The sequence below is a fragment of the Phocoena sinus genome, chromosome 11 (genome assembly GCF_008692025.1).
Source record: "Phocoena sinus isolate mPhoSin1 chromosome 11, mPhoSin1.pri, whole genome shotgun sequence".
NCBI lineage: Eukaryota > Metazoa > Chordata > Mammalia > Artiodactyla > Phocoenidae > Phocoena > Phocoena sinus.
Genome location: NC_045773.1, coordinates 89,829,320 through 89,853,458, shown reverse-complemented (window position 1 = coordinate 89,853,458; position 24,139 = coordinate 89,829,320). Strand labels below are relative to the sequence as shown.

The following is a 24,139-nucleotide window of genomic DNA, read 5'->3' as shown; positions in this document are numbered from 1 at the left end:
TCATTTTGGTGGCTTCTCTTGTTGCAGAGCATGGGCTCTAGGCGCACGGGCTTCAGTAGTTGTGGCTTGTGGGCTCTCGAGTGTGGGATCAGTAGTTGTAGCTCATGGGCTTAGTTGCCCCGTGGCATGTGGGATCTTCCTGGAGCAGGGCGTGAAGCCATGTCCCCTACATTGGCAGGTGGATTCTTAACCACTGCGCCACCAGGGAAGCCCGAGACCAGTGAATCTTAATAAGACATAAATGAAGAAACACTACGACACCTTGGAGCCATTCACAAACATCTCAAGTGCGGGGGAGATTCGTTTAGAGGACTTCGGGATTCCCCAGACTATTGCTTGAAGGGCTCAATTTCTATCATTAGAAATTGATGAACAGTGATGGTTCATCAATGTTCAGTGATGGTTCATCAATTTCTAATGATTGTTCATCAATCATTAGAAATTGATGAACAATGGTGAACAGATTTCTTGTTTGTTACTCTTTTTCTATGAAGTGCTACTGTGTGTCATTTATTTCTAAAACATTCATTACTGATTTTGCCCAGAGTGAAAACCAAAGGGCTGGTTTTCGAACTGTGCGTGGTGAAGCCTTCAGCTTCCATGACGGTGCCTGGGAGGCTGCTGAAGGGAAGGGCAAGGGTACTTGGACGGGCTCTCCCAGCGTTGTTTCAGCTGGTGCTAGTCTACCTTATCTCTTTTATCCAAAGGTGGGGTGCTTAAGATTTTGTTTTTATAAAATTCCACTGCTTTAAAACATATTCATAAGCCATCATTTTGGGGAACTGGGGTTCTGGTAGACAGAAAGATAAATCACTTCTTTTTGAAGAATTATTTTGGATTGTTCAGCTCTCAAAGAGATGAAATATGTGACTTCTTTCCTCTGTCTCAGTCACAAGTTCTGCCTTGATTGGAATGCTTGGAATTTTTTTTTTAACAAAATTGGTCTCTGCTTTGTAAAAAGTTTTTATGTTATAAGAATATATATATATAGTTTAAATTTATATGTATAAATTTTAAGCCACTTTATTGAGGTATGATTGACAGACCAAGAAGTGTACATATTTAATGTATAGAATTTGATGAGTTGAGAAGTAAGTATACACCTATGGAACAGCATGGTGCCTGTGGTTAACAATACTGTATTGTATACTTAAAAATTTGCCAAGGGTAGATCTTATGTTAAGTGCTCTTAATCAGGTGCACACAAAACAATGATAAATAAAGGGGGCAGGAGGAAACTTTTGGAGGTGATAGGTATTTTTATATTTTTACAACTTTGATTTCATAGCCTATCGGCATGTAACTCACAAACTGAGTAAAAACTTATGTATATTGCAAGGGACAAGATTACATTTCAGATGGCCTTGATTCACACAACTTCTCACCCTGGCTTCGAAAGAAGACTATTTCAAAGAGATAACCTTTTTTTTTTTTTTGCGGTACGCGGGCCTCTCACTGTTGTGGCCTCTCCCGTTGCGGAGCACAGGCTCCGGACGCGCAGGCTCAGCGGCCATGGCTCACGGGCCCAGCTGCTCCGCGGCATGTGGGATCTTCCCGGACTGGGGCACGAACCCGTGTCCCCTGCACCGGCAGGCAAACTGTCAACCACTGTGCCACCAGGGAAGTCCCAGAGATAACCTTTTAAGAAGTATCCCATTATGTCTTTGTTTTTCAAGTACATTGGCCTGTTAAATGTCCCCTTCTGAAAAATAGATTGTGAGAAAAAAATGACTTTCTTGAAGAACACCTCGCTGTCTTGCCTAGGCTGGGACAACAGGATTTATCTATTCTCAACAGCTTCCTCCAAATGGGCTGTTAGTGTAATTGACATTTGTGGTGTGGGATGTTTCTGGCCTGTGTCATTTCCCATCTTCCCTACACAGGAAGCATTTACTGGCTACATTTCTTCTTCGTGTGTGACTTGGGATTTCTTTTTTTTTTTTTTTTTTTATTTATTTATTTTTTGCGGTACTCAGGCCTCTCACTGCTGTGGCCTCTCCCGCTGTGGAGCACAGGCTCAGGACACGCAGGCCCAGTGGCCATGGCTCACGGGCCCAACCGCTCTGCGGCATGTGGGATCTTCCCGGACCGGGGCACGAACCCGCGTCCCCTGCATCGGCAGGCGGACTCCCAACCACTGCGCCACCAGGGAAGTCCGGGATTTCTTTTTTTGAGGGGGAAAATAACTCAGAATATGTTGTATGAGCAGTGTTGGGAAAATAGAGATGAAAAGACGTTTTCGATAAGACGATGTATGTTATCAACAGGGGAGTCTTGGAGAAGAAAACAGTGATAGTTGTGTTAAGTATAAACTGGGAACAGGGGAGAAGTAAAATCATTCACTTTTACCCCTAATTGACCCTAAAGGGATTTTTTTTTTTAACTTTAAAATCCTGGATTTGATGTGCAGGTTGATTTGAATTTAATTTGCTATTGGATGATAGATCGTCAATAGTTAATTGAATAAGAATACTGTGTCTTGAACCATATTGGTCTTTTCCCGAGAAATATCTATCATATTGGAAGCCAGTCATTGGTTAGCTTCCTATTTAATTTATTTTTGATCAAGTCTTTTACTACTACTTAAGGAGTAGGTGATAAACCATAAACACTTCAGGGCACTAGAGTTAGAAACTGTTGACTCTTTCTGATGTGCCACTAAGAAAGTTAGTGCAGTTAGATCTCATAGATTTTTTTCTTTCTAATCTAATCTGGTTTTTTCTCCCATATTTTAGTACTTTTGTACTAATATATGGAGACTTAAGTCGCTGTGGGGCTGTATAACAAATGCTGAATATGTAAAATAATTTCTTTTGCCCAAAAATTGGGAGGAAGAGAGTCTGGTTCTTCTGGGGGGAGAGGATACAATTATTTCTATGGCCAAATTTATTAGAATTGGCCATACTCTGTTAAAATAGTAAGAACTTAAGGATTTTGCTTTTATTTAATCAGAACATGAAATTTCTTGATGTGATATAAACTATGTATATGTAGGGAAATTATTTTCACAATTATCTTACCTCTTTTAAAGATATTCTGAATAAAAACAATCTAGTGGAAAGCCTTTGGTTATAATTTTTATTTTTCGGTGTAGAAATATCCTTTCCTATAGTCATGCTATGTGTAGAGACAAATTTTATTCTTCAGTGATCTTCTGATAGCTGTAGTCATGGAATTCACCTCTCTTTCTCTCTTTCCCTCCCTCTTCCTATATCTCTCTCTCTCCCTGCTACATCCCTCCACATAGTATCCACTTGTGAGGCAGTTCTTGTGTAATGGACCAGGCACTGGACTTGGCCTCAGAAGATGGAGGTTTGAGTTTAGCTGTGCTGTGTATAAGCTCTGAGAACTTTGGCAGATTGCTTAACTTCTCAGGACCTCAATTCATCTATAAAATGAAGGAATTGATCATTGTGGTTGCAAAACATTAAATGAAATAATGCATGTGAAGGAACACAATTAACACTGACACCTTATTGAATTTTTTTTTAATTAATTAATTTATTTTTGACTGTGTTGGGCCTTCGTTGCTGTGTGCAGGCTTTCTCTAGTTGCGGCGAGCAGGGGCTACTCTTCGTTGCGGTGTGCGGGCTTCTCATTGCCATGGCTTCTCTTGTTGTGGAGCAGACTCTAGGTGTGCGGTCTTCAGTAGCCGTGGCCTGAGGGCTCAGTAGCTGTGGCACACGGGTCAGTAGTTGTGGCTTGCGGGCTCTAGAGCGTAGACTCAGTAGTTGTGGCGCACGGGCTTAGTTGCTCCACGGCACGTGGGATCTTCCCAGACCAGGGCTCCAACCCGCGTCCCCTGCATTGGCAGGTGGATTCTTAATCACTGAGCCACCAGGGAAGCCCTGAAATTTTTTTTATTGGAGTAAAATATACATAACAAAAGTTATCATTTCAACCATTTTAACTGTAATTCAGAGGTATTAAGTACATTCACAATGTTGTCCAACCATCGCACTATCCATTTCTAGAACTTTTTCGTCGTACCAGCAACTCTGTATTCATTAAGTGATAACTCTCCATTTGCCCTTCCTCCAGCTCTTGGTAGTCACCTTTCTACTTTCTGTCTTTGTGAATTTGACTGTTCTAGGTTCCTCATATAAATGGAATCATACAATATTTGCCCTTTTGTGTCTGGCTTATTTCACTTAGCATAATGTCTTCCAGGTTCATCTGTGTTGTAGCATGTGTCAGAATTTCATTCCTTCTTAAGGCTGAATAGTATTCCGTTGTACGTTTATATCACATTTTGTTTATCCATTCATCCGTTGATGGACATTTGGATTGTTCCCACCTTTTGACTGTTGTGAATTATGATACTATGCACATCGGTGTGCAAGTATCTGTTTGAGTCCCTGCTTTGAATTCTTTTGGGTGTACACCCAGAAGTGAAATTTCTGGATCATATGGTAATTCTATATTTAACTTTTTGAGTGACATTCTCTTTTTAAGTGTTCTTTGAATCTGTTGAATTGATCATAGCAATGCGATTCCTAAATGGTGTGTTTGTTCATAGTTGTCTTTTAATTTCCATAGTTGACTTGATATGAGTCAGGACAGTGAGGTCACCTTACATTTCAGGACTCTAGGAATAGGTTGCCAAGGTGATAAGCTCTCTAATCCATGGTTCTTAGAAGTGCATTTACTATACACTTAGATCATTGAGGGTGAGGATTTGCCCTGCTGGTGCCCAGATGTGTTGGTTAAACAATAGCTGTGTCAATGGATATAATATTTTCTGCTTTGGGCCTTCCTGTAGGGATTGAGGAGACTGAAGAACGCTGAAGACAGGCTGATGGGCTCAGCTGGTAGGCTCCACTGTCTCACCATGACCGCTGCCGAAAATCCCACACCTGGAGACCTAGCTCTGGCCCCCCTCATCACTTGCAAACTCTGCCTGTGTGAACAGTCTCTGGACAAGATGACCACTCTCCAGGAATGCCGGTGCATCTTTTGCACAGCTGTAAGTTTACCCTGATGCTTTCATCATGAGAAAATACAAAGGGAAGAATTGTAAAAATACAGGATATACTTCTGTGACTTACTGAGAAGCCAAAGTTTGCTACAATATGATTCTGCTTGGGAGAGCAATTCCACATTTGGATATGATTCCAAATACTATCTTGAATAGTAAACCCGATATTTACTGGGATTTAGGCAAAGTGTAACATGTATGTGAAGTTTAATTATTGGTTGAATAAGCAGCACCTTTCTGTTCTTAAAGCTCTAGCTAAGGAACAAAATAGACATTTTAAACATGCCTTAGTTAACTATCATCTGTAAGAAGCTCATCAAGTGTTTTGAATGATGGAGAAATCAGGTAGCAATTTGCTGAATTTTCCTTCATGTACTTGCTCGTCTCCTACGAAGCACATGGTATACAGCTGTTTTACTTTGTCGAATTTCCTTTTAAAATTTTTTTTCCTATTTTCACAATATGCCGAATGCTGCTTATTCCTCATAACAAATATAACCCTAAGATCTTCAGGGGTGGGCTTGTCTCTTAGTTTGGCACTTGGTATCAAGGCCCGTGACCTTGATTACATGTATCCCTGAAGGCTGGTTGGTTAAAGAATAAAGATAGGAAATGGACTGATGGGTTCATGGGGACTACTAGAAGTGTGAACCAGGTGGTCTTGTTCAAATTTTCATTTATTAAAGCGTTTTTTGAGCTCCTACTCTGTGCTAGGCACTTGATGCTGGGAATATAAAGGTAAGTAAGATACTCCCCACAGAAAAGATGGACACATTGCAGGAACTATACAAGAGTTTGGTGAAATCAGGGATGGCTAGACGTAACATACCGCAGGAGTGCCTCACCCACTTTAGGAGTGGGAGGGGGATTCCTGGTGGCAGTGCTCTCTGACCTGAGGCCTTAACAAGAGATTGTAAACTGATGCCTGTGGGCCTCTTCGGGCCTCAGCACATTCTTGTTTGCATCCCCAATTGGGAAATTTCAAATAACAAATTGGTAAATTTTTCATGAAAAAAAGAAAAGTAGCAAGATATAGCTACTCTGGGCCTGTATTCATAGGCCCAGAAATAAGTGATCTCTCCTCTATTTATGGTACCTACCTCTCTCCTGTGTGTCCTGTGTGTTTGAATTAGTTACACTTTTAAACTAAGGATGGATTAAGAGTCAGCTAGGAAAAGTGCTGGGCATTTCAGCATGGTAGAGGGGAGGGCCTTATGCCTAAATTACAGTAGTCACTGTTTATCTTTGCTTTGGTAGGCCTTGTATGGACAGGCTGTTAATATTTATTATACAATAAGTATAATAATCACCGGCCAAATGTGGGTTTAATACCCCTGACTTGTGAAGGAAATTGACCAGTTTAGATACAGTGATCAGTGCTTAAATCAACGGGAGTAAGGAGAAAGAAATCATTTGAGGAAATACTGGAATAATTTATTAAAAGACATTCTACTAAGCATACTTTAAAAAAAAAACAGTTAAGGTGAAATAAATTTTGCTCCGTCTCTTTTTTCTAAGTTAATTTAACTAACATGACACATTTTCTAGCTAGTTTATATCAATTTTCTTAAATTCTTTTGGATTGAGGATTAGCACAGAGAGAAGGCTTGCAATAATTTTTAGGTAAAAAGGAAAGTGACTAAAATCCTTTCCTTATGTTTTCAACTGTAGGATCCAAAGATGGCAAAGAAATAGTATCATGTATCCCTTTATTCAACATATATCTAGTGGGCAGCATTTGTGTGTTTCGGGAACTGTTCTAGGCACCGCGATTTATCAGTTAAAGAAACAAAACCCAGCATAGATCCTTGCTCTTAGGAACTTACATGCTATCAAAGGAATTACATAATAAATAATTAGCATACTAAGTAGGTAAGTTACATACTAGTGGGTAATAGGGGCTTAGAAAAAAAGCAGAGCAGGAGGTTAGGAGTGTAGGGACCAGGATGTTACCCCGATAGTTGGGTGGACAAAACGAGGCTTCAGTAAGTGATGTTTATGCTGGTTCTTCCTCATCTTGTCAGCGTGTGTTGCTTCGCAGGAAGTAAGGAAATGGCCTTGTCATCACGGGGCAGCTTCAGTTTCCTTTGGTCTTACTTTGTTTCTGAGTGCTGTGCTTCAAAACTGTTTTCTTTGACTTTCTCACATCGCTTCAGGACCTTTGCTAATCCTTGAAACAAATGAGTCAGAAGCAACATTCGGTTAAAGCCAGAGTGGAAATTTTTGTCTGAGGGTTAATGATGTTTCAAAGCAGGATATGGAATTCACTTTTTGCAATGAGATCTCGAAGAGCAGAATTCAAATTTGTGCGTCAACGTTGGATAAGGAATACACAGACAAGCAAAGGCTGTGTTTCATACTCACAGATTGCTGCCATTGCCATATTATTGTTTCCATAGATCTTAGTTCCCAGTTAAAGACAGCACAACTGCTTCTTATTTCTCCTTCAGCAGTTTGGGGGTAGGAGTTAATACAATTAGATTATTCTGCCATTTAGAGTCATATTTCCTCATTGTTGGGGAGTACTCAAAAGCAGAAAGACAAATGGCTTGGTATTGTTGGTATCCCTCCAACTTGGGAACTTTTCATCGCTGTAAACATTAACCTTCCCTGGCTTCCCAATACCCCATTTTCTATGATCTGCCAAAATAGTGAGCTGTATGTGTTTGATTACATTAGTGTCTATAAATTTGCAGTTGATACCAGACTCACCTGAAATACTATTCTAACGTTTCTGTTAGAGCTCTTATTTCTTCTTTTTAAAAACCAGTTAAAAAATGTATCTGAGGGTTACTGATGTTAAAAACCAGTTAAAAATGTGTCTGTGATCCCCCTAGATTTTGATTTGCATTCAAATTAAAGATATTAAATGTGTTTTGTGTTTTCAAGGCTGAAAAGAAACCTGTGACATTTTTTAATAGGCTGTATACTGCTAATTCCCAATTTTAAGTACGATTGGATGACATCTTCCAATTATTGGCTGGGAAAGCCTTCTTGTGCATGCCATATATTTAAAATGGTTTTGCTAAGATGGCTCCCTCTTCCCTCTCCCATGAGGAGAATGTCCAAATGTAATGGTTCTCTTGCTAGAGATGGTGCTATACTTATATATTTTCATCAGTTCAATAAAGCTCTTTATACATTCTGTCCTTGTCCTGTTTTCCCTAAGAAACAGTGTGATCAGTGTGCTTGGAGAGTACAGGATGGACAGTGTCTAACTGGACCGTTGGCTGTAGGCCCGCTCAGACCTGGCACTTAAGCAGGTGTTCCCTAACCCAAGGGTGTTCCATGACCCTCCAGCTCTGTTTCCAAGTCAAATTAGCTTGGAAACGTGTATGTTTTCTAGTCCTCTCTTGGAGGCATGTAAAGCATAATTGCATTTTAGAGACTCCGTGAAATCTTGTGGTTAGAAAGAAAGCAGAGGGACCCTGTTGACCTTCTCCTGATGAAGCATTTCCGTTTGACCAATGCCACCGTTTTTTTGAGTGGAATACCTATTAATTTCCCCACAACCAGTGCATGGAAGAATGCCGCTTTGACTTACCCTATGGATGTAATTCTTGATTTAAATGACATCCAGAGGAAGGAAGGGGACAGATGTTGCTTCAAATAATCCATCGATGTATCTAGTTTCTTGTTAAAAGAAGCTTTACCATGTTCTATTTGAGAAGATGGTTTCTGTTAGACTGTTTGCTCAGATTTAACATAGAGAAGAAAGTGTAGTATGAAGCGAGGGAAGCTAAATATACGGACAAAAATGGGTGGAGCTCTCACTAGCATGACTTAAGTCATGAATCATTAGGTGCATCACAGAGCCAAAGAAGTTGATATTGTGGGATTACAGAGAGAGGTGTTATAAAATTACTTGTTGTACTTGAAAGTTAAATATCTCAGGGGTGTTAATTAATAATAATATGGAAAAAGTCTCTTTCTCTCTCTCTCCACCCTCCCCCATGGATTTAAATAATGCAAATATGAAAATTCAAATTCCCCTTTTCTAGCTTTTGCAACACACTCTTTCAGATAATACCACACAATTATAATTCAAGGGAAAGAAAAACAAATTCACAAAAATCCATTATCAAAGGAGGGAAAATTTGTGGGTTTCTCCCTTGTGAGCAGTATTTGCCTCTCTGATTTATTTTGGAAGCTATTTCTGTCAGCCACGAATTAAAGAATAATGAAAACACAGTTGTTGCTTGTTTTCATAACCTAGATAATTTCACCTAAAAAGAGTTAGTATGTTGGCATGGCCTATTTACCATTCAGATTAAAGACAGGATGTGCTGAGCAAAAAGAAAATAAAGTCCAGCCATATTCTTGCCTTTTTTCCATTATGTTTTGTTGGCTCTGAGTAGTTAGAACTCCTTTTACTGTTCATTTCTCTGAGCCAAATGGATTTTCCAGTGTTTGAAAAAGTGAGAGGAAACATAAAGCTTTTTAAACCAAGCCCTTCTTTTCCTTGGGGCCTGTTGGGTGACCTTTAAGCAAGGCCCACATATAGCCTGGGAGACATTTACAGTGTGGGAAGATTTGCAGTGTGTGTGCGTGCATACGTTGTGTATGTTTCTGAGTACATCCAAACATACATGCGCACCCACACGGACTGGTAACTTTCAAATGAAGCAAAGAACCTGCAGTGGTTCTTTCCTGGATTCTAACTGTTACCTACATAAGGAGGAAGGAATGTCATTTTTCTATTCCCACCTCCATTCTTCCCTTCCAGTGTCGCACTCATAGTGGTTAAAAGTGCAGATGCAGAGCTAGGAAGACCCAGGCTCGTGTTCAGGCTTTGCTGTTTACTGGTGTATAACTTTAGGCAAGTTCTTTGGCTTCTGTGAAACTTAGTTTCTCACCTGTAGGATGAAGGGAGAGTAGTGGATAGTAGTATCTATCTTAGAGTGTTGTAGGAAGCATCGAATGAGAATCCCCGTACAGCAACTAGCACAGTCCCAAACCCCTAGTAAGTTAACATTATTATTCCTCTCTTTCCTAAGTTCTGTCAGTATGCTGAGCTGTTCTGTTTTTCAAAAATGTTTTAGAGGAAGGAAATCGTGTAAAGGCTTGACTTGCTTCCTCATTAGCCTTTTATAAAAAGGTGGTTATACAATCCAAAAATGGGCAGAAGACCTAAATAGACATTTCTCCAAAGAATATATACAGAGTGCCATCAAACACATGAAAGGATGCTCAACATCACTGATCATTAGAGAAATGCACATCACAACTACAGTGAGGTATCATCTCACACCAGTTAGAATGGGCATCATCAGAAAATCTACAAACAACAGATACTGGAGAGGGTGTGGAGAAAAGGGAACCCTCTTGCACTGTTGGTGGGAATGTAAATTGATACAGCCACTATGGAGAACAGTATGGAGGTTCCTTAAAAAACTAAAAGTAGAATTACCATATGACCCAGCGATCCCACTACTGGGCATATACCCTGAGAAAACCATAATTCAAAAAGAGCCATGTACCACAATGTCCACTGCAGCTCTATTTACAATAGCCAGGACATGGAAGCCACCTAAGTGTCCATCAACAGATGAACGGATAAAGAAGATGTGGCACATATATACAATGGAGTATTACTCAGCCATAAAAAGAAACGAAATTGAACTATTTGTAGTGAGATGGATGGACCTAGAGACTGTCATATAGAGTGAAGTAAGTCAGAAAGAGAAAAACAAATACCGTTTGCTAATACATATATATGGAATCTAAAAATAAACAAAAAAATGGTTCTGAAGAGCCTAGGGGCAGGACAGGAATAAATACACAGATGTAGAGAATGGACTTGAGGACACAGGGAGGGGGAACAGTAAGCTGGGACAAAGTGAGAGAGTGACATGGACATATATACGCTACCAAATGCTAGTGGGAAGCAGCCACATAGCACAGGGAGATCAGCTTGGTGCTTTGTGACCACCTAGAGGGGTGGGATAGGGAGGGTGGGAGGGAGACACAAGAGGGAGGGAATATGAGGATATATGTATACATATTGCTGATTCACTTTGTAATACAGCAGAAACTAACACAACATTGTAAAGCAATTATACTTCAATAAAGATGGTAAAAAAAAAAAGTGGTTATATAGGTGATTTCAACTCACTACTATTCTGAGACACCCACAGATTAGCAGTTAGGGTTGAGAAAGAGAAATTTCTCTGTTGGATCTGTCCAAAGAGTGGCTAATGGCTGCATGTTTCAACTGAAGACCTAGCAGTAGGACTTATAGGAAAAACCAACACAACTTGGAAAGTCAATAGGTGAGCACATTTCTGGTGGATGTAAAAGATTCAGATGGAAGTGTCTCAAGCTAACGTTTAAGAGCTGCTGACCCCCAATAAGAATATAGTAATATAATTACTTACTGGCTTGATATGTTTAATCTAGTATCATTTTTAGTGTCTTTTATTGAGAACTCTGTGGACTGCAGGAAATAATGAGGCATCTTACTCCAGCAATGTTATGGAACAGTTTTCTGTCCCCTCTTCTGGTCATGTGACCTGCCAACCTATCCTGAAGTTTTAAAATCTCCAGCTCCCTGGATTCCCATGCCTTCTAGTAGTACTAAATAGACAGAAGTAAATTCTGCCAGTTCAGAGCCCTCTCTTGCTCTGTTGGTTTCTGGTACTAAAATATAGCCTGGCTTGCAAGGTTGGTTTTATGCTTTCCCTTAACTTTATCTTGGACGATCGATGGTGAGTTGGTAAATTTATCTTTGTCTTTGTTTATTTGTAAATGACCTCAATGTTCTTGCTGCTTATGCTTGACTGGAGTTTTAATGATAAAACTATGATGACTTGTATATTTGGCAGTCAAGCCACTGGTGTAAAAACACAAATTTTGATACTTTCTTTTTCCACTGACAACTGAGTGGCTGCAGGTCAGATAGCATCTGAGAAATAAGGGCAAACTGTAGTAGCATGAGAAATGGACTAGAGATGACTTAAGGGGGAGCTGGTTTCCTGGACCTATGATCTCATCCATTGCCTAATGCTTACCACTTACTTATTGAAGGAAAGTGGTAAAATGTGGCCAAAGGAAAGAGCAGCAGAGAGAACCATGCTCTTAAGGCCCTAATGATGGTGTCATGGCATCATAGTCCTAGAATTGGAAGGGACCTTAGATCTAATGCCCCTGCCTTCCTAGTGAAAGAAGTTCCTTTCCTGGATGCCAGAATGGCTTGACATTTAAGAGAATAGATTTCAGATCTGGTTGTCTGGGCTTCATTTATTCAACAGATTTATTGTACCAGGCGCAGCTCTGATGGTGAAGATACAGTCATAAATAATCAGATCAAGGTCTGGTTTTCAAATAGGTCACAGGTTAGTGCAAGACACAGACACTAATAAGTAAATGCAGAAGTCAGAGATGATATGTGCTCTGAAGAACAAAGCAGGCGGAAGGGGATAGGGAAAGCTGAAGGAGAGGGGGTTTCTATTTTATGTTAGATGGTCAGGGAAGTCTCACTGCCAAGGTGTTATAGTTAGCCCTCTGTATCGGCGGATGCAGAACTGAGGAATGTGAAAGGCCGACTGTACTAGGCCATATTGTCAAAGGGACTCGAGCATCAGTGGATTTTGTTATCTGGCGCGGGTGCTGGAACCAACCAACCTGCCCACCGCACGGATACAGAGGGTTGACTTATTTAAGCGTTTATTTATTTAAGCAGAAAATACATTATTCTGTATTATTTGTTTATTTCTTATTTAAGCAGAAAATACATTATTCTGTATTTAAGCAGAGACCTGAAGAACATGGGGAACAAATGTACAGATGTATAGATGCCTGGGAGAAGAGAGTTTTAGGTAGAGGGAAGCAAAGGTCCTAAGCTGGAAGTGTGCTTGATATGTTCAGATACAGCAAGGAGGCCAGTGTGCGTGTGCATGCATGTGTATGCGTGTGCGTGTGCGTGCGTGTGCGTGTGTGTGTGTGTGTGTGTGTGTGTAGGGAGATCAGACATGAGGTCAGAGAGATAATGGTGTCTGTGGGTGGGACCTTGCAGGCTATGATAAGAATTTCGACATTAGGTTGATGTGAGAACAGAAACCTTTGGAGGAAAAAAAGAAAGAAAGAAACCTTTGGAGGGTTTTAACCCACAGTGTAACATGATGTAATTTTCCCCCCCTTTTTATTTTATTTTTTGTGGGTTATTTTGGATCTAATGTTGTTTTAAGTGGATCACTGTATTAATAAGTGTTCTCCAGAGAAACAGAACCAATAAAAGATGTGTGTGTGTATACACATGCTCTTACATATATGTATATGTGTGTACGTGTATATATGTAAGAGCATATATATATACGTACATATATATATACACATACATATCTTTTATTGGTTCTATTATTAGGATTCTGTTTTCTCTTAGATTTATTATAAGGAATTGGCTCATTCAGTTATGGAGGTGAAGTCTTATGACCCACTGTAAGCTAGAGACTTATCAGAACCAGTGGTGTGGTTCCACTCTGAGTCTGAAGGCCTGAGAATGAGGAGAGCCAGTGATGTAAGTTCCAGTCTGAGGGCAGGAGAAGACCAATGTTCCAGCTCATACAGTCAACCAGAGAGAGTGAATTCTCCCTTCCTCCACCTTTTTGTTCTATTCAGGCCCTCAACTGATTAGATGAGGCCCATCTACATGGTGGGTTGGGGGGCAGGTGGATCTGCTGTACTCAGTCTTCCAACTTGGATGCTAATCTCATCTGGAAACACCCTCACAGACACACCTAGAAATAATGTTTAACCAAATACCCAGGTATCCCATGGCCTAGTCAAGTTAACGCATAAAATTAACCATCACAATCACCCTGCCAGCTGTGTAGCGGATGTACTACAGGGGCAGGGGTGAAAGCATGGAGACTAGTTAGAAGGTAAATATGATAATCCAGGCCAGAAATGATAGTGGCTTGGACCAGCAGGTGATAGCCATTTATGTCTATGGATAGTCTGAGTCTTCATTTTCTTTTATATAATTTAGGGATAATAATAAATCATCCTTTAAGGTTAGAGAGAAGATCTAGATAAAGCATGTAGTACAGTGCCTGGAATACAGCTAGCATGTATAGCTCTACTGGTTTTGGTGTGATCATCTAGATTTTGCTTGAAAACATCCAGGATTGGGACACACCATAACACTAGCTATTCAGTTATTGGAAATTCTAATCCTGAATTATCTTTTTCTTCTGCATTGATTTGAAACCTGTTTCTATATAAATTCTACTTATTAGTATGAGTTCTGTTCTCTAGAATAAAATTGGTTGAAATCAAATTTTTATTCTATTCACTAGTCTTGTATTATTTGAATGAAGGTTATCTTTCTGTTAGAGGGCAAGGACAAGGTTACTCATTAAAAATTCACCCACAGGGCTCTGTCCAATGTGGGAATGTTAATAAATTTGTTCCCCCTTCCCCTGGTTCAGTTGACACAATTCTTTTGGAACAAGCTTCATTTGCACAACATTCTTGACTTTGATCATTGGTTGAACAAGTACTTAAGGCTTTTCTACTTTCTTTTAGAAAAGCGTATGGTATCAGGGTAGCAGGGTGGTTCTAGAAAATGGACCAAGATTTAATTTCTTTTTCACAAAGAAGGTTATAAACAGATGGTATGTTGGTAATCTACACTTATATGTCTTTTTATTTTTAAAGCATACCTTGCCGGTGTTTAATTCTTTGAACCACATAGCAGAATGTGATAGGCTGGCCAAACATGCAAATCATGACCAGAGAGTGGGCAACAGTGGGTATCCAGGGCTTCCCTGGTGGCGCAGTGGTTGAGAATCTGCCTGCCAATGCAGGGCACATGGGTTCGAGCCCTGGTCTGGGAGGATCCCACATGCCACGGAGCAACTGGGCCCGTGAGCCACTGTTACTGAGCCTGCGCGTCTGGAGCCTGTGCTCCGCAACAAGAGAGGCCGCAATAGTGAGAGGCCTGCGCACTGCGATGAAGAGTGGTCCCCGCTTGCCACAACTAGAGAAAGCTCTTGCATAGAAACAAAGACCGAACACAGCTGTAAAGAAAGGAAGGAAGGAAGGAAGGAAGGAAAGGAAACAAGGAAGGAAGGAAGGAAGGAAGGAAGGAAGGAAGGAAGGAAAGAAAGAAGAAAGAAAGTGGGTGTCCAATGAGAGAACTTTCCCTTCCATCCACTGAGTCACCAAAGTTTATTCTTTTGAAGTATCACCTGTATTCCAATTTCCTCTAAGTCTATTCCCATCTAAGTCCTGATTCTACTCTTCCATTTGCTACTGCTGTGTACCAGCCACTGGGCTAATTGTCTGCATAAGGTATAATCAGTCCAGCCTTCACGTGGGAAGCAGATCCACTGATAGAGGAAGTACAATGTGGGAACCCTCTTAAACTAGACTTGAGGAGGTCAGGGAAGGTCTCCTGAGGGGATAAGGCCAAAAGATGAATAGGAGATTGATTGATAGACGTGCTACAGGGAGGAGGGGCAACCACGTGTGAGGCACAGAACCAAGGAGGAGAGGTCTACTGAGGAACCCCACTGAAAGACATCCCTGGAACATGTTGTTGGAAGTATGGGTGTTCTTGGGCAGGAGGCTTGAAAGGCAAGCAGGGTCTTGTATGCCATGTTGAAGAGCATTATGGAGGCACTGGAAGGCTTTGTTTGGGTGTGGGGTGGGGAGGATGGCTTTGGCATAGGGTTGAGAATGGTCTGAAAGTGCACAGAACTGGAGTAGGGTGAAGGAGGGCGGGTGGGTAGAGCTCAGAGAACACCCTGGTCAACATATGCTGTATTTATCATGGTGGACTGTACTTTTGAGGTATGGAGTATTTAAATTATTTTCATGTCCCCAATTTCTCCTCCTTCCTATCCATTTGGATACTACTCTCAGATTTCTTAAAATGTTGCTGTCATAATGCCACTGCCATTATTAGGGATTCTCGTGATCCTATTTGAATCATACTCCTTAGTGTTAACATTCAAGTTCCTCTAGGCCGTTGTTGCAGTGTTTACCCAAATCATCTGCTACTTCTTGTGTGTGAGGTACCTCATACCTCCAGGTCCTTACTTCTTCCTACCTAGAATTGTCCTCTTTTCTTTCTTTTTTATTCCCCCTGCTCAATTTCTAATGATGTCTCATTGCTTGGTCAGGGCATACCTCTGCTCATTACTCAACAAATACTTATTTTGACGAGAACACTAGATTGGGGAGGATTTGTTGATGAAAAGCTCAAACATGGTTCTTACCCTGGTAACATCTGAGTTATGTTACCTGAGTGTAAAATGATCATCTTCTCTCTGAAAGCATTTAAAATCTGATTTAAAAGATTTCATACAAATATCTGTATTGTCTTGTACTCTAGCTGTTTGGCATAGATCCATTTTATTTTTCCACCTAGACTTGAAGTTCACTGAGGGCAGAAACCCAGGAAGGTAATTAGGTATCATTATTGTTGTCATAATAATAGCAGCAAGCACTTATCCAACTTAGTGCAAGGCATCATTCTAAGTACTTTAACTTATTTCATCCATATCATGACCCAAATCGGTCATTAAAAAATATCTCTATTTCTGGGGCCTCCCTGGTGGTGCAGTGGTTGAGAATCTGCCTGCCGCTGCAGGGGACACGGGTTTGAGCCCTGGTCTGGGAAGATCCCACATGCCGCGGAGCAACTGGGCCCGTGAGCCACAACTACTGAGCCTGCGCGTCTGGAGCTTGTGCTCCACAACAAGAGAGGCTGCGATAGTGAGAGGCCCGCGCACCGCGATGAAGAGGGGCCCCTGCTCGCCACAACTAGAGAAAGCCCGCGAAAAGAAACGAAGACCCAACACAGCCAAAAATAAATAAATTTTTTTTAAAAATCTCTATTTTTGAAGATCATGAAGTAGATATACAGTAACTGCCTGTTTGCTAGTATAACAGTTTTTGGGATTTGTGTACTCATGTTCTGAGGCCCAATCAGCCATCCCAGGCAAATCATTCACCTAACTGCCAGTTTCCAAAAGTACCGGGACAGGCATGGGCAACTGTGCCGGGACCAGATGACTACTCCAGTTAACTTCAAGTCCTTCTTCAAAGTTGGCGGTAATTTCAGTGTGACATGTGGAAGATTTTTGTTCCTCTTTTATCTCTTTGTAGAAATAGGAAGCCAACAGGCAAATGAAGGCCCCCAACAGAAGAGTGAGAAGAAAAAACTACTTGGCTGAATTCAACTCAGAATGGCTTTCAGTCTTAGACCTCAGCTGTCAACTCAGAATGGCTTTCAGTCTTAGACCTCAGCTAAATGCAAAGGTTTTGGTGACCAGTGTCATATATGCTGATGGGGGTAGAGAATTTAATTAGAAATAGAGTGAAATCTCAGTTACTTATTGTCTTCTATTCCATTTTTCCTTGTTCTCTTCTTTTTAAATTAAAAATTAAATTTTAATCTTAGATGTGACATGTGCTGGTTTTAAAACAAAGTTAAAAACCTTTCAAAGTATTGATTATATGAACAGTTCACCTGTACCCCCTTCTAGACTCTTTCTCTGTTAATGTATAGAAACACATGGATGGATACATGTTCATGCACATCACGTAATAGAGAAGTGGGATCTGTAACTTGAGTTTTACAAATTGAACCTAGTGTTTTGTGGACATGTTTCTATATAATAATGTACAGACCTACCTTCCTTTTTAAGTGCTGCATAATGCTCTCTGGTATGGCCGTATCAAAATGTATTGAACTAGGTCCCTCCTAATGATGGGCCAGTTTTTGCTGTTATAAATAAACATTTTTGTACTTACATAAATATGAAAATATATCTGAGATAAATTTCTAGAAGTGGAATTGCCTAATTAAAAGGTGTGTGCATTTTAAATCATCACGTGTTGCCATGTTGCCTTTCCATACTGTTGTGTCAGTTTACATTCCCACCAATGGTGTAGAAAAAAACCCCCTTCTTTGACACTCTGGGTATTCTCAAACTTTTCACCTTCTCTAATCTGATATGTGAAAAGAACATACTATCTCATTGTTTAATCCATGCTTCCTTTTTTAAAGGAGGAAGTTAATTGCAGCAAAACAAACTCATTTCATGAATCTATCTTTAAAAAATATGTGGCTCGTCCAGTGCCAGTACAGTTTCAGCTGATTTTATACCTTGGTATTCACACTGCTGTCAAATTAGAAAAATGGGCCCTTTCTGGAAAAGTATACACATAGGAGACATGAATGAATGAAAAAATAACGCTCATAGCGGTGGGCTTAAGGTGGTGGGAGATGTGTTATCACACACACACACACACACACACACACACACACAAACTCTATGTTCAGCGACAAGATGTTACTAAGTAGGAAAAGAAACTTAAAAATTTAGACAAGTGGCAGCCGAAAAGGTTGTGGGTTAACTAGAAAATTCAATTAACTCTAAAACACCATTTTCTGAACATTTAAGTTAATCAAAGTTTGGTTAGGATATGGATTTCAGATATGCATGGAACCTCTTGGAATCAGGCTGGACACAGTCAGTGCCCCGTTTCTATGGAAGTAAATAGCTCTGTGTTAACTGAAAGCCTCAGTGGTTTTGAATCATTTCCCACCCCCAGTAAGGAGGTCCTTTTGGTTTGCCTCTTCTGGAAAGTGTTTGTGAGTTATTAGCCACGTGAATGTAGGGTTTTAATTCAATCTTTTTGACCCTCTCTTTATTTACCTTAAAAAAAAAATCAAGGAAGGGCAAGCAAGAGCATTTGAGTACCTACTATGTAATATTTGTATTGTAAGATAATTATTTTTCCCCCATTTACTCTTACCCTGCAGTTTACAGATCGAGAAACCAGTGCAGAATTAAGTTGCTTGACCAAGATCCATACTCTTAATTCCTGAATCATAGGGTAGTTTGGACGAAATAAGAACAATCTCTGTGAAAATACATAAGGTACTGCCTAGCACATAGTATGTGCTCCCTAAATTTCATTTGCTAGCATGAACAATGGATGAGGCCCATATTAGGTTTTTGTAATCCTAAAAGTTTCTAAAGCTGGACAATGGCCTTTCTGATGTAAAACTGACAACTGGTTTTTATGTGCATAAAAGGTGAGTCAGTACAAAGAAGATGTAAGTAGCAAATGATTTTTAAAAATCCAAGGAATTCCAGAGACCAGAGAGTATATGTATAATCTGAATACACTGGTGGCCATAGCCCCAGGTTGAAGGGATTGAGGGGTGTGCTATGAACTTTCAACTGTGTGACCTCAGGCAAGTTATTTGAGGAAAACAAGTGCTGAGAGATTAAGAGGTCTGTTTTACACACCTGGAAGCTTCCAGTACACTTAGTGTACATTTAGATGTTGAAACTGAAGTCAGGGTTCAAGCCCAGACTTCCTAATTCAAAGATGAGTGTTCTTTCACCCCCTCATGCATCATGCTTGTAGAGTTACTGGCATTCCCTAGAGGTTGTCAGTCTTCCAATTGTTTCCAAGTGCTTCCTGTGTGCTGAGGGTAGTTAATGAATGAGGGACTCTAAAGCAACTGGAAAAAACTATTTTATAGCTGTAAAAGTGTCCTGGGTATGGTATGAAATGCAGATGATTTTAATATGGAATGGTGTCTAGTTTTTGAATAATTCTGTGGTTTATGGGGTCAGTAACCTTCAGATGGAACAAAAGTAGTGTTTTCAAGTTATAAAGATTCCAGTATTTTCTCCTGCTTTTGTTCTAATGGCAGAAATCATGGTGAGGTAGGGGGGAAGTAAGCAAAGGCTGTGTCTCCACTAGACCTTGGTTTAAATCTCAATTCCTATATTTACCAGTCATGGGAACTCAGGGTAAGTTACCAAACTGCTTTGTGTGAGGTGGGACTAATTCCGTCTCAGAGTTACTATGAAGATTAAACGAGATAATTTTAAGACGCATACCGAAGCTATCATAGGAGCTCGACAAATATTCTTATTGCCATCATCTCCTCCTTTCTCCTGCCTCTCACGTAATGAGTATTTTAGTTCTAGGCCAGTGGTCCTCAAACCAGCAGCATCAGGAACAGCTGTGAACCTGATAGAATTATACATTCTTAGCCCCACCCTAGACTTACTGAATTAGAAACTCTGGGGATGGGGTCCTGTGATCTGTGTTTCAGTTCCTCCTCCAGGGGTTTCCGATGCACTGGTCCAGAGTATTTGCAGAGCACTCTATGAGTGAAGTACATATGAGTTGCTCACTATCATGTGTTTTGAAGAACCTAGGGGCAGGACAGGAATAAAGACGCAGACGTAGAGAATGGACTTGAGGACACGGGGAGGGGGAAGGGGAAGCTGGGACAAAGTGAGAGAGTGGCATGGACATATATACACTACCAAATGTAAAATAGATAGCCAGTGGGAAGCAGCCGCATAGCACAGGGAGATCAGCTCGGTGCTTTGTGACCACCTAGAGGGGTGGGATAGGGAGTGTGGGAGGGAGATGCAAGAGGGAGGAGATATGGGGATATATGTATACGTATAGCTGATTCACTTTGTTATAAAGCTGAAACGAACACACCATTGTAAAGCAATTATACTCCAGTAAAGATGTTAAAAAAAATCCTTTAAAAAAAAAGCAAAAAGGGCTTCCCTGGTGGCGCAGTGGTTGAGAATCTGTCTGCTAATGCAGGGGACCTGGGTTCGAGCCCTGGTCTGGGAAGATCCCACATGCCGTGGAGCAACTAGGCCCGTGAGCCACAGCTACTGAGCCTGCGCATCTGGAGCCTGTGCTCCGCACCAAGAGAGGCCACCACAGTGAGAGGCCCACGCACCGCGGTGAAGAGTGGCCCCCGCTTGCCACAACTAGAGAAAACCGTTGCCCAGAACGAAGACCCAACACAGCCAAAAATAAATAAATTAATTAAAGTACCCTTAATTTAAAAAACAAAACAAAAATAATTTTTTTAAAAACAAATTTATTTATTTATTTATTTTGGGCTGCATTGTGTCTTTAGTTGTGGCACACAGGCTTAGTTGCTCTGTGGCATGTGGGATCTTCCTGGCCCAGGGCTTGGACTCTTGTCCCCTGCTTTGGCAGGTGGATTCTTAAACACTGCACCACCAGGGAAGCCCAAGACAAAAGAATTTTAACAATGAATATCTATATTCCCACCACCTCATAGATTCTAACGTTAACTTTTTACTGTTCTTGCTTCGTCACACATCTGTTGTCCATCCCTTTAATTTATCCTTCTGTCTTTTGTATTGTGTAGTTTTGTTTTGTTTTGTTTTGTTTTTTGGCCACACTGTGCGGTATGAGGGATCTTAGTTCCCTGACCAGGGATCGAACCTGTGCCCCGCGCAGTGGAGGCGCAGAGTCCTAACCACTGGGCCACCAGGGAATTTCCTGTATGATATAGTTTTAATACTCACTGTGAATTCTCTTGTAGAATGTAAGTACTGCATTCTCCAGTTGTTTGCTTAGATTGGTTGAATGGTTGTATTTTACACAGATAACTTGCTTAGTCTTACGTCATGGCTAAAGGAGTTTCTTGACCCTTTATTATTTTGGGATTTGTTCCTTTCTGTGTTGCTGAGACCTTGTGTGCATTCCGAGAGAGTCAGAAGGGCTGCTTGAGAGTTCAAATAGGGACTCTTTAGGGACACAGGAGGAAGAGGGAGAAAGTGATAAATGAGTTCAGTGGAATCTACCGATGTTTAATCTGGGATGTCCTTATTCTCACTGCCTGTCCTGGGCCTGTTGGCTGGGGCGCTGGGGCCAGCTGAGGGCTGGCAGTTCTGAGGTCTAATGTTTCTTTGGAGGAAATGGATGGATGTAAGCTTGGCAGGCAAGCGTTGTTGTTGTTTTTTTCTCTTGGAACCATTGGTTGCTTTTCTGGGTGTACTGTGTCGTAAGATAGCATCTGGCACAGAGGGATCCCTTTGGAACTAGTATTAGAATTGGGGCCTGCCTCTGTTAAGAAGGGCAGCACAGGTGAGACAAAAGGGAAAACCTCAGAATGGTCAACTGAAGAGTTATTGAATTACTCATGTTGGAAGCAGGTCTTAGCGCTCCTAGTGCCTGCTCCCTGCTCTGATTGAAATGTTCTTCTAGGTTAGCAGATTTAATTGGCTTCGTTGTGAGGATTGACGGGACTGCAACATTTCCAGTGGATTTATCTTCAGAGCTATTACTTTCCCCAAGTTTCTTAATTTAAATGTTTCATGATCACTTGAGATCAAGATAGAAGCTTTTGATCATTCTTGCTTGGTGGGAACTGGAGGTACTTTTAACTGGGGCCTAGATTTAATCTACCATATTGAATGACTGTTCTCAAACTTACAGGGTGGATCTGAGTACCCTTTTCCAGAAAAAGTAATAGCACTATTTTAAGGTAAAGTGTTTCAAGATACTTTAAATTTTTATATATATTTAAAATTTACATATATAACTTCCCCTTCAGACTTCCTTTACTATTTCTTCTGGAACTAGTTGATGCATGTATTCTCTATGAAGATGAATTTTCTAAAATGATATAAAGGCAGTGATGATGGACATATTTTCCTTCATTAGACCTGAGGGCATGGATGGTATTGAACCTAGTGGTTCTGACTTGGTTGCACGTTGGAATCACTTGGAGAGCTTAAAAATACTGATGCCAGTTCAGCAAGGTTTCAGAATACAAAATACAAAAACCAATTGTATTTCTGTGCACTAGCAAGGTAATATGATAATGGCATTAAGACAACAATTCTATTTACAATAATATCAAAAGGAATAAAATACTTGGGAATAAATTTTAAAAAAGAAGTACAAAGCTTATACTCTGAAAACTACAAAACATTGTTGAAAGAAATTCAAGAAGACTAAATACCCCATTTCATGGATTAGAAGACTTAATATTATTAAAAATGACAGTATTCCCCAAAACGGATCTACAGATTCAACACAATTCCTATCAAAATCCCAACCATCTTCTTTGCAGACATTGACGAGCTGATCTTAAATTCATATGGAAATTTGATGGACCTAGAATAGCCAAAACAATTTTGAAAAAGAAGCACAAAGTTGGAGAACTCACTTCCTACTTTCAAACTTACTACAGTACTATAGTAATCAAAACTGTGTGATACCATCAAAAGGACAGACAGATAGACGAATAGAATAGAATTGAGAGTTCAGAAGTAAATTCTCATGTTGTCAATTGATTTTCATCAAGGGTGCCAAGGTAATTCAAAGGGGACAGAATAGTTTTTCAACAAATGGTGCTTAGACAACTGGATATCCATTTGCAAAAGAATGAATTTGGACTGCTTCCTCACACCATTGACAAACGTTAACTCAAAAATGGATTATAGACCTAACTATAAGAGCTAAAGCTAAAAAAATCTTAGAAGAAAATATAGGAAATAGAAAAAACTTAATGACCTTGGTTTAGGCAAATCATGAACAAAGGAAAAAAATTATACTCTATCAAAACTAAATACCTTTATACTTCAGTGGATGCCATCAAGAAAGTAAAAAGATAACCTACAGAATGGGAGAAAGTATTTGCAAATCATGTCTGATAAGGGGCATATGTAGAATAAATAAAGAATTCTTAAAACTCAATAGTAAACACACAATTAAAAATGGGCAAAGGATCTGAGTAGACATTTCGCCCAAGAAGGTGTGCAGATTATCAATAAGCACATGAAAAAGTGCTCAAAATCATTAGCCATCAGAGAAATGCAAATCAAAACCACAGTGAGATACCACTTTACACACGTTAGGATAGCTAGAGTAAAAAAGACAGTAACAAGTTCTGGTGAGGATCTGAAGAAGATTGGAACCCTCATTCTGCTGGTGGGAATGTAAAATGACGCAGTTGGAAGATAGCCTAGCAGTTCTTCAAAAGACAAACATAGAATTATCGTATACCACATCCACTCCTAAGTATAGACCTAAAAGAAATGAAAACATGTATATACTATTGAAAGAAACCAGTCACAAAGGACCACATCTTGTATGATTCCGTTTATGTGAAATATCCAGACTAGGCAAATCCATAGGGACAGAAAGTGGACTGGTCGTTGCCTAAAGCTGGGGTGGGAGGATTTGGGGGGAAATGGGGAGTGACTACTAGTTGGCATGGGGTTTCTTTTGGGATTATGAAATGTTCTAAAGTCGATGTGTGATAGTTGTACAACTCTGCGATTATGTTAAAAACCATTGAATAAAAGCAATAAAACATATACATATATAAAA

General features: G+C 40.2%; 1 protein-coding gene across 7 annotated transcripts in view; it reads left to right on the top strand.

Annotated features, from left to right (window-relative positions):
* RNF144B (ring finger protein 144B) overlaps nt 1-24,139 on the top strand; it is a 274,965-nt gene that overhangs the window by 8,213 nt on the left and 242,613 nt on the right. For all 7 annotated transcript variants that reach the window (XR_004352057.1, XR_004352056.1, XR_004352058.1 and 4 more), the window contains exon 2: nt 4,763-4,966. Coding sequence is in view for 2 of the 7 variants with exons in the window: in XM_032647447.1 (XP_032503338.1) it covers nt 4,799-4,966 (168 nt within the window). In the remaining 5 variants the exon portion in view is untranslated. The remainder of the gene's footprint in view (nt 1-4,762; nt 4,967-24,139) is intronic.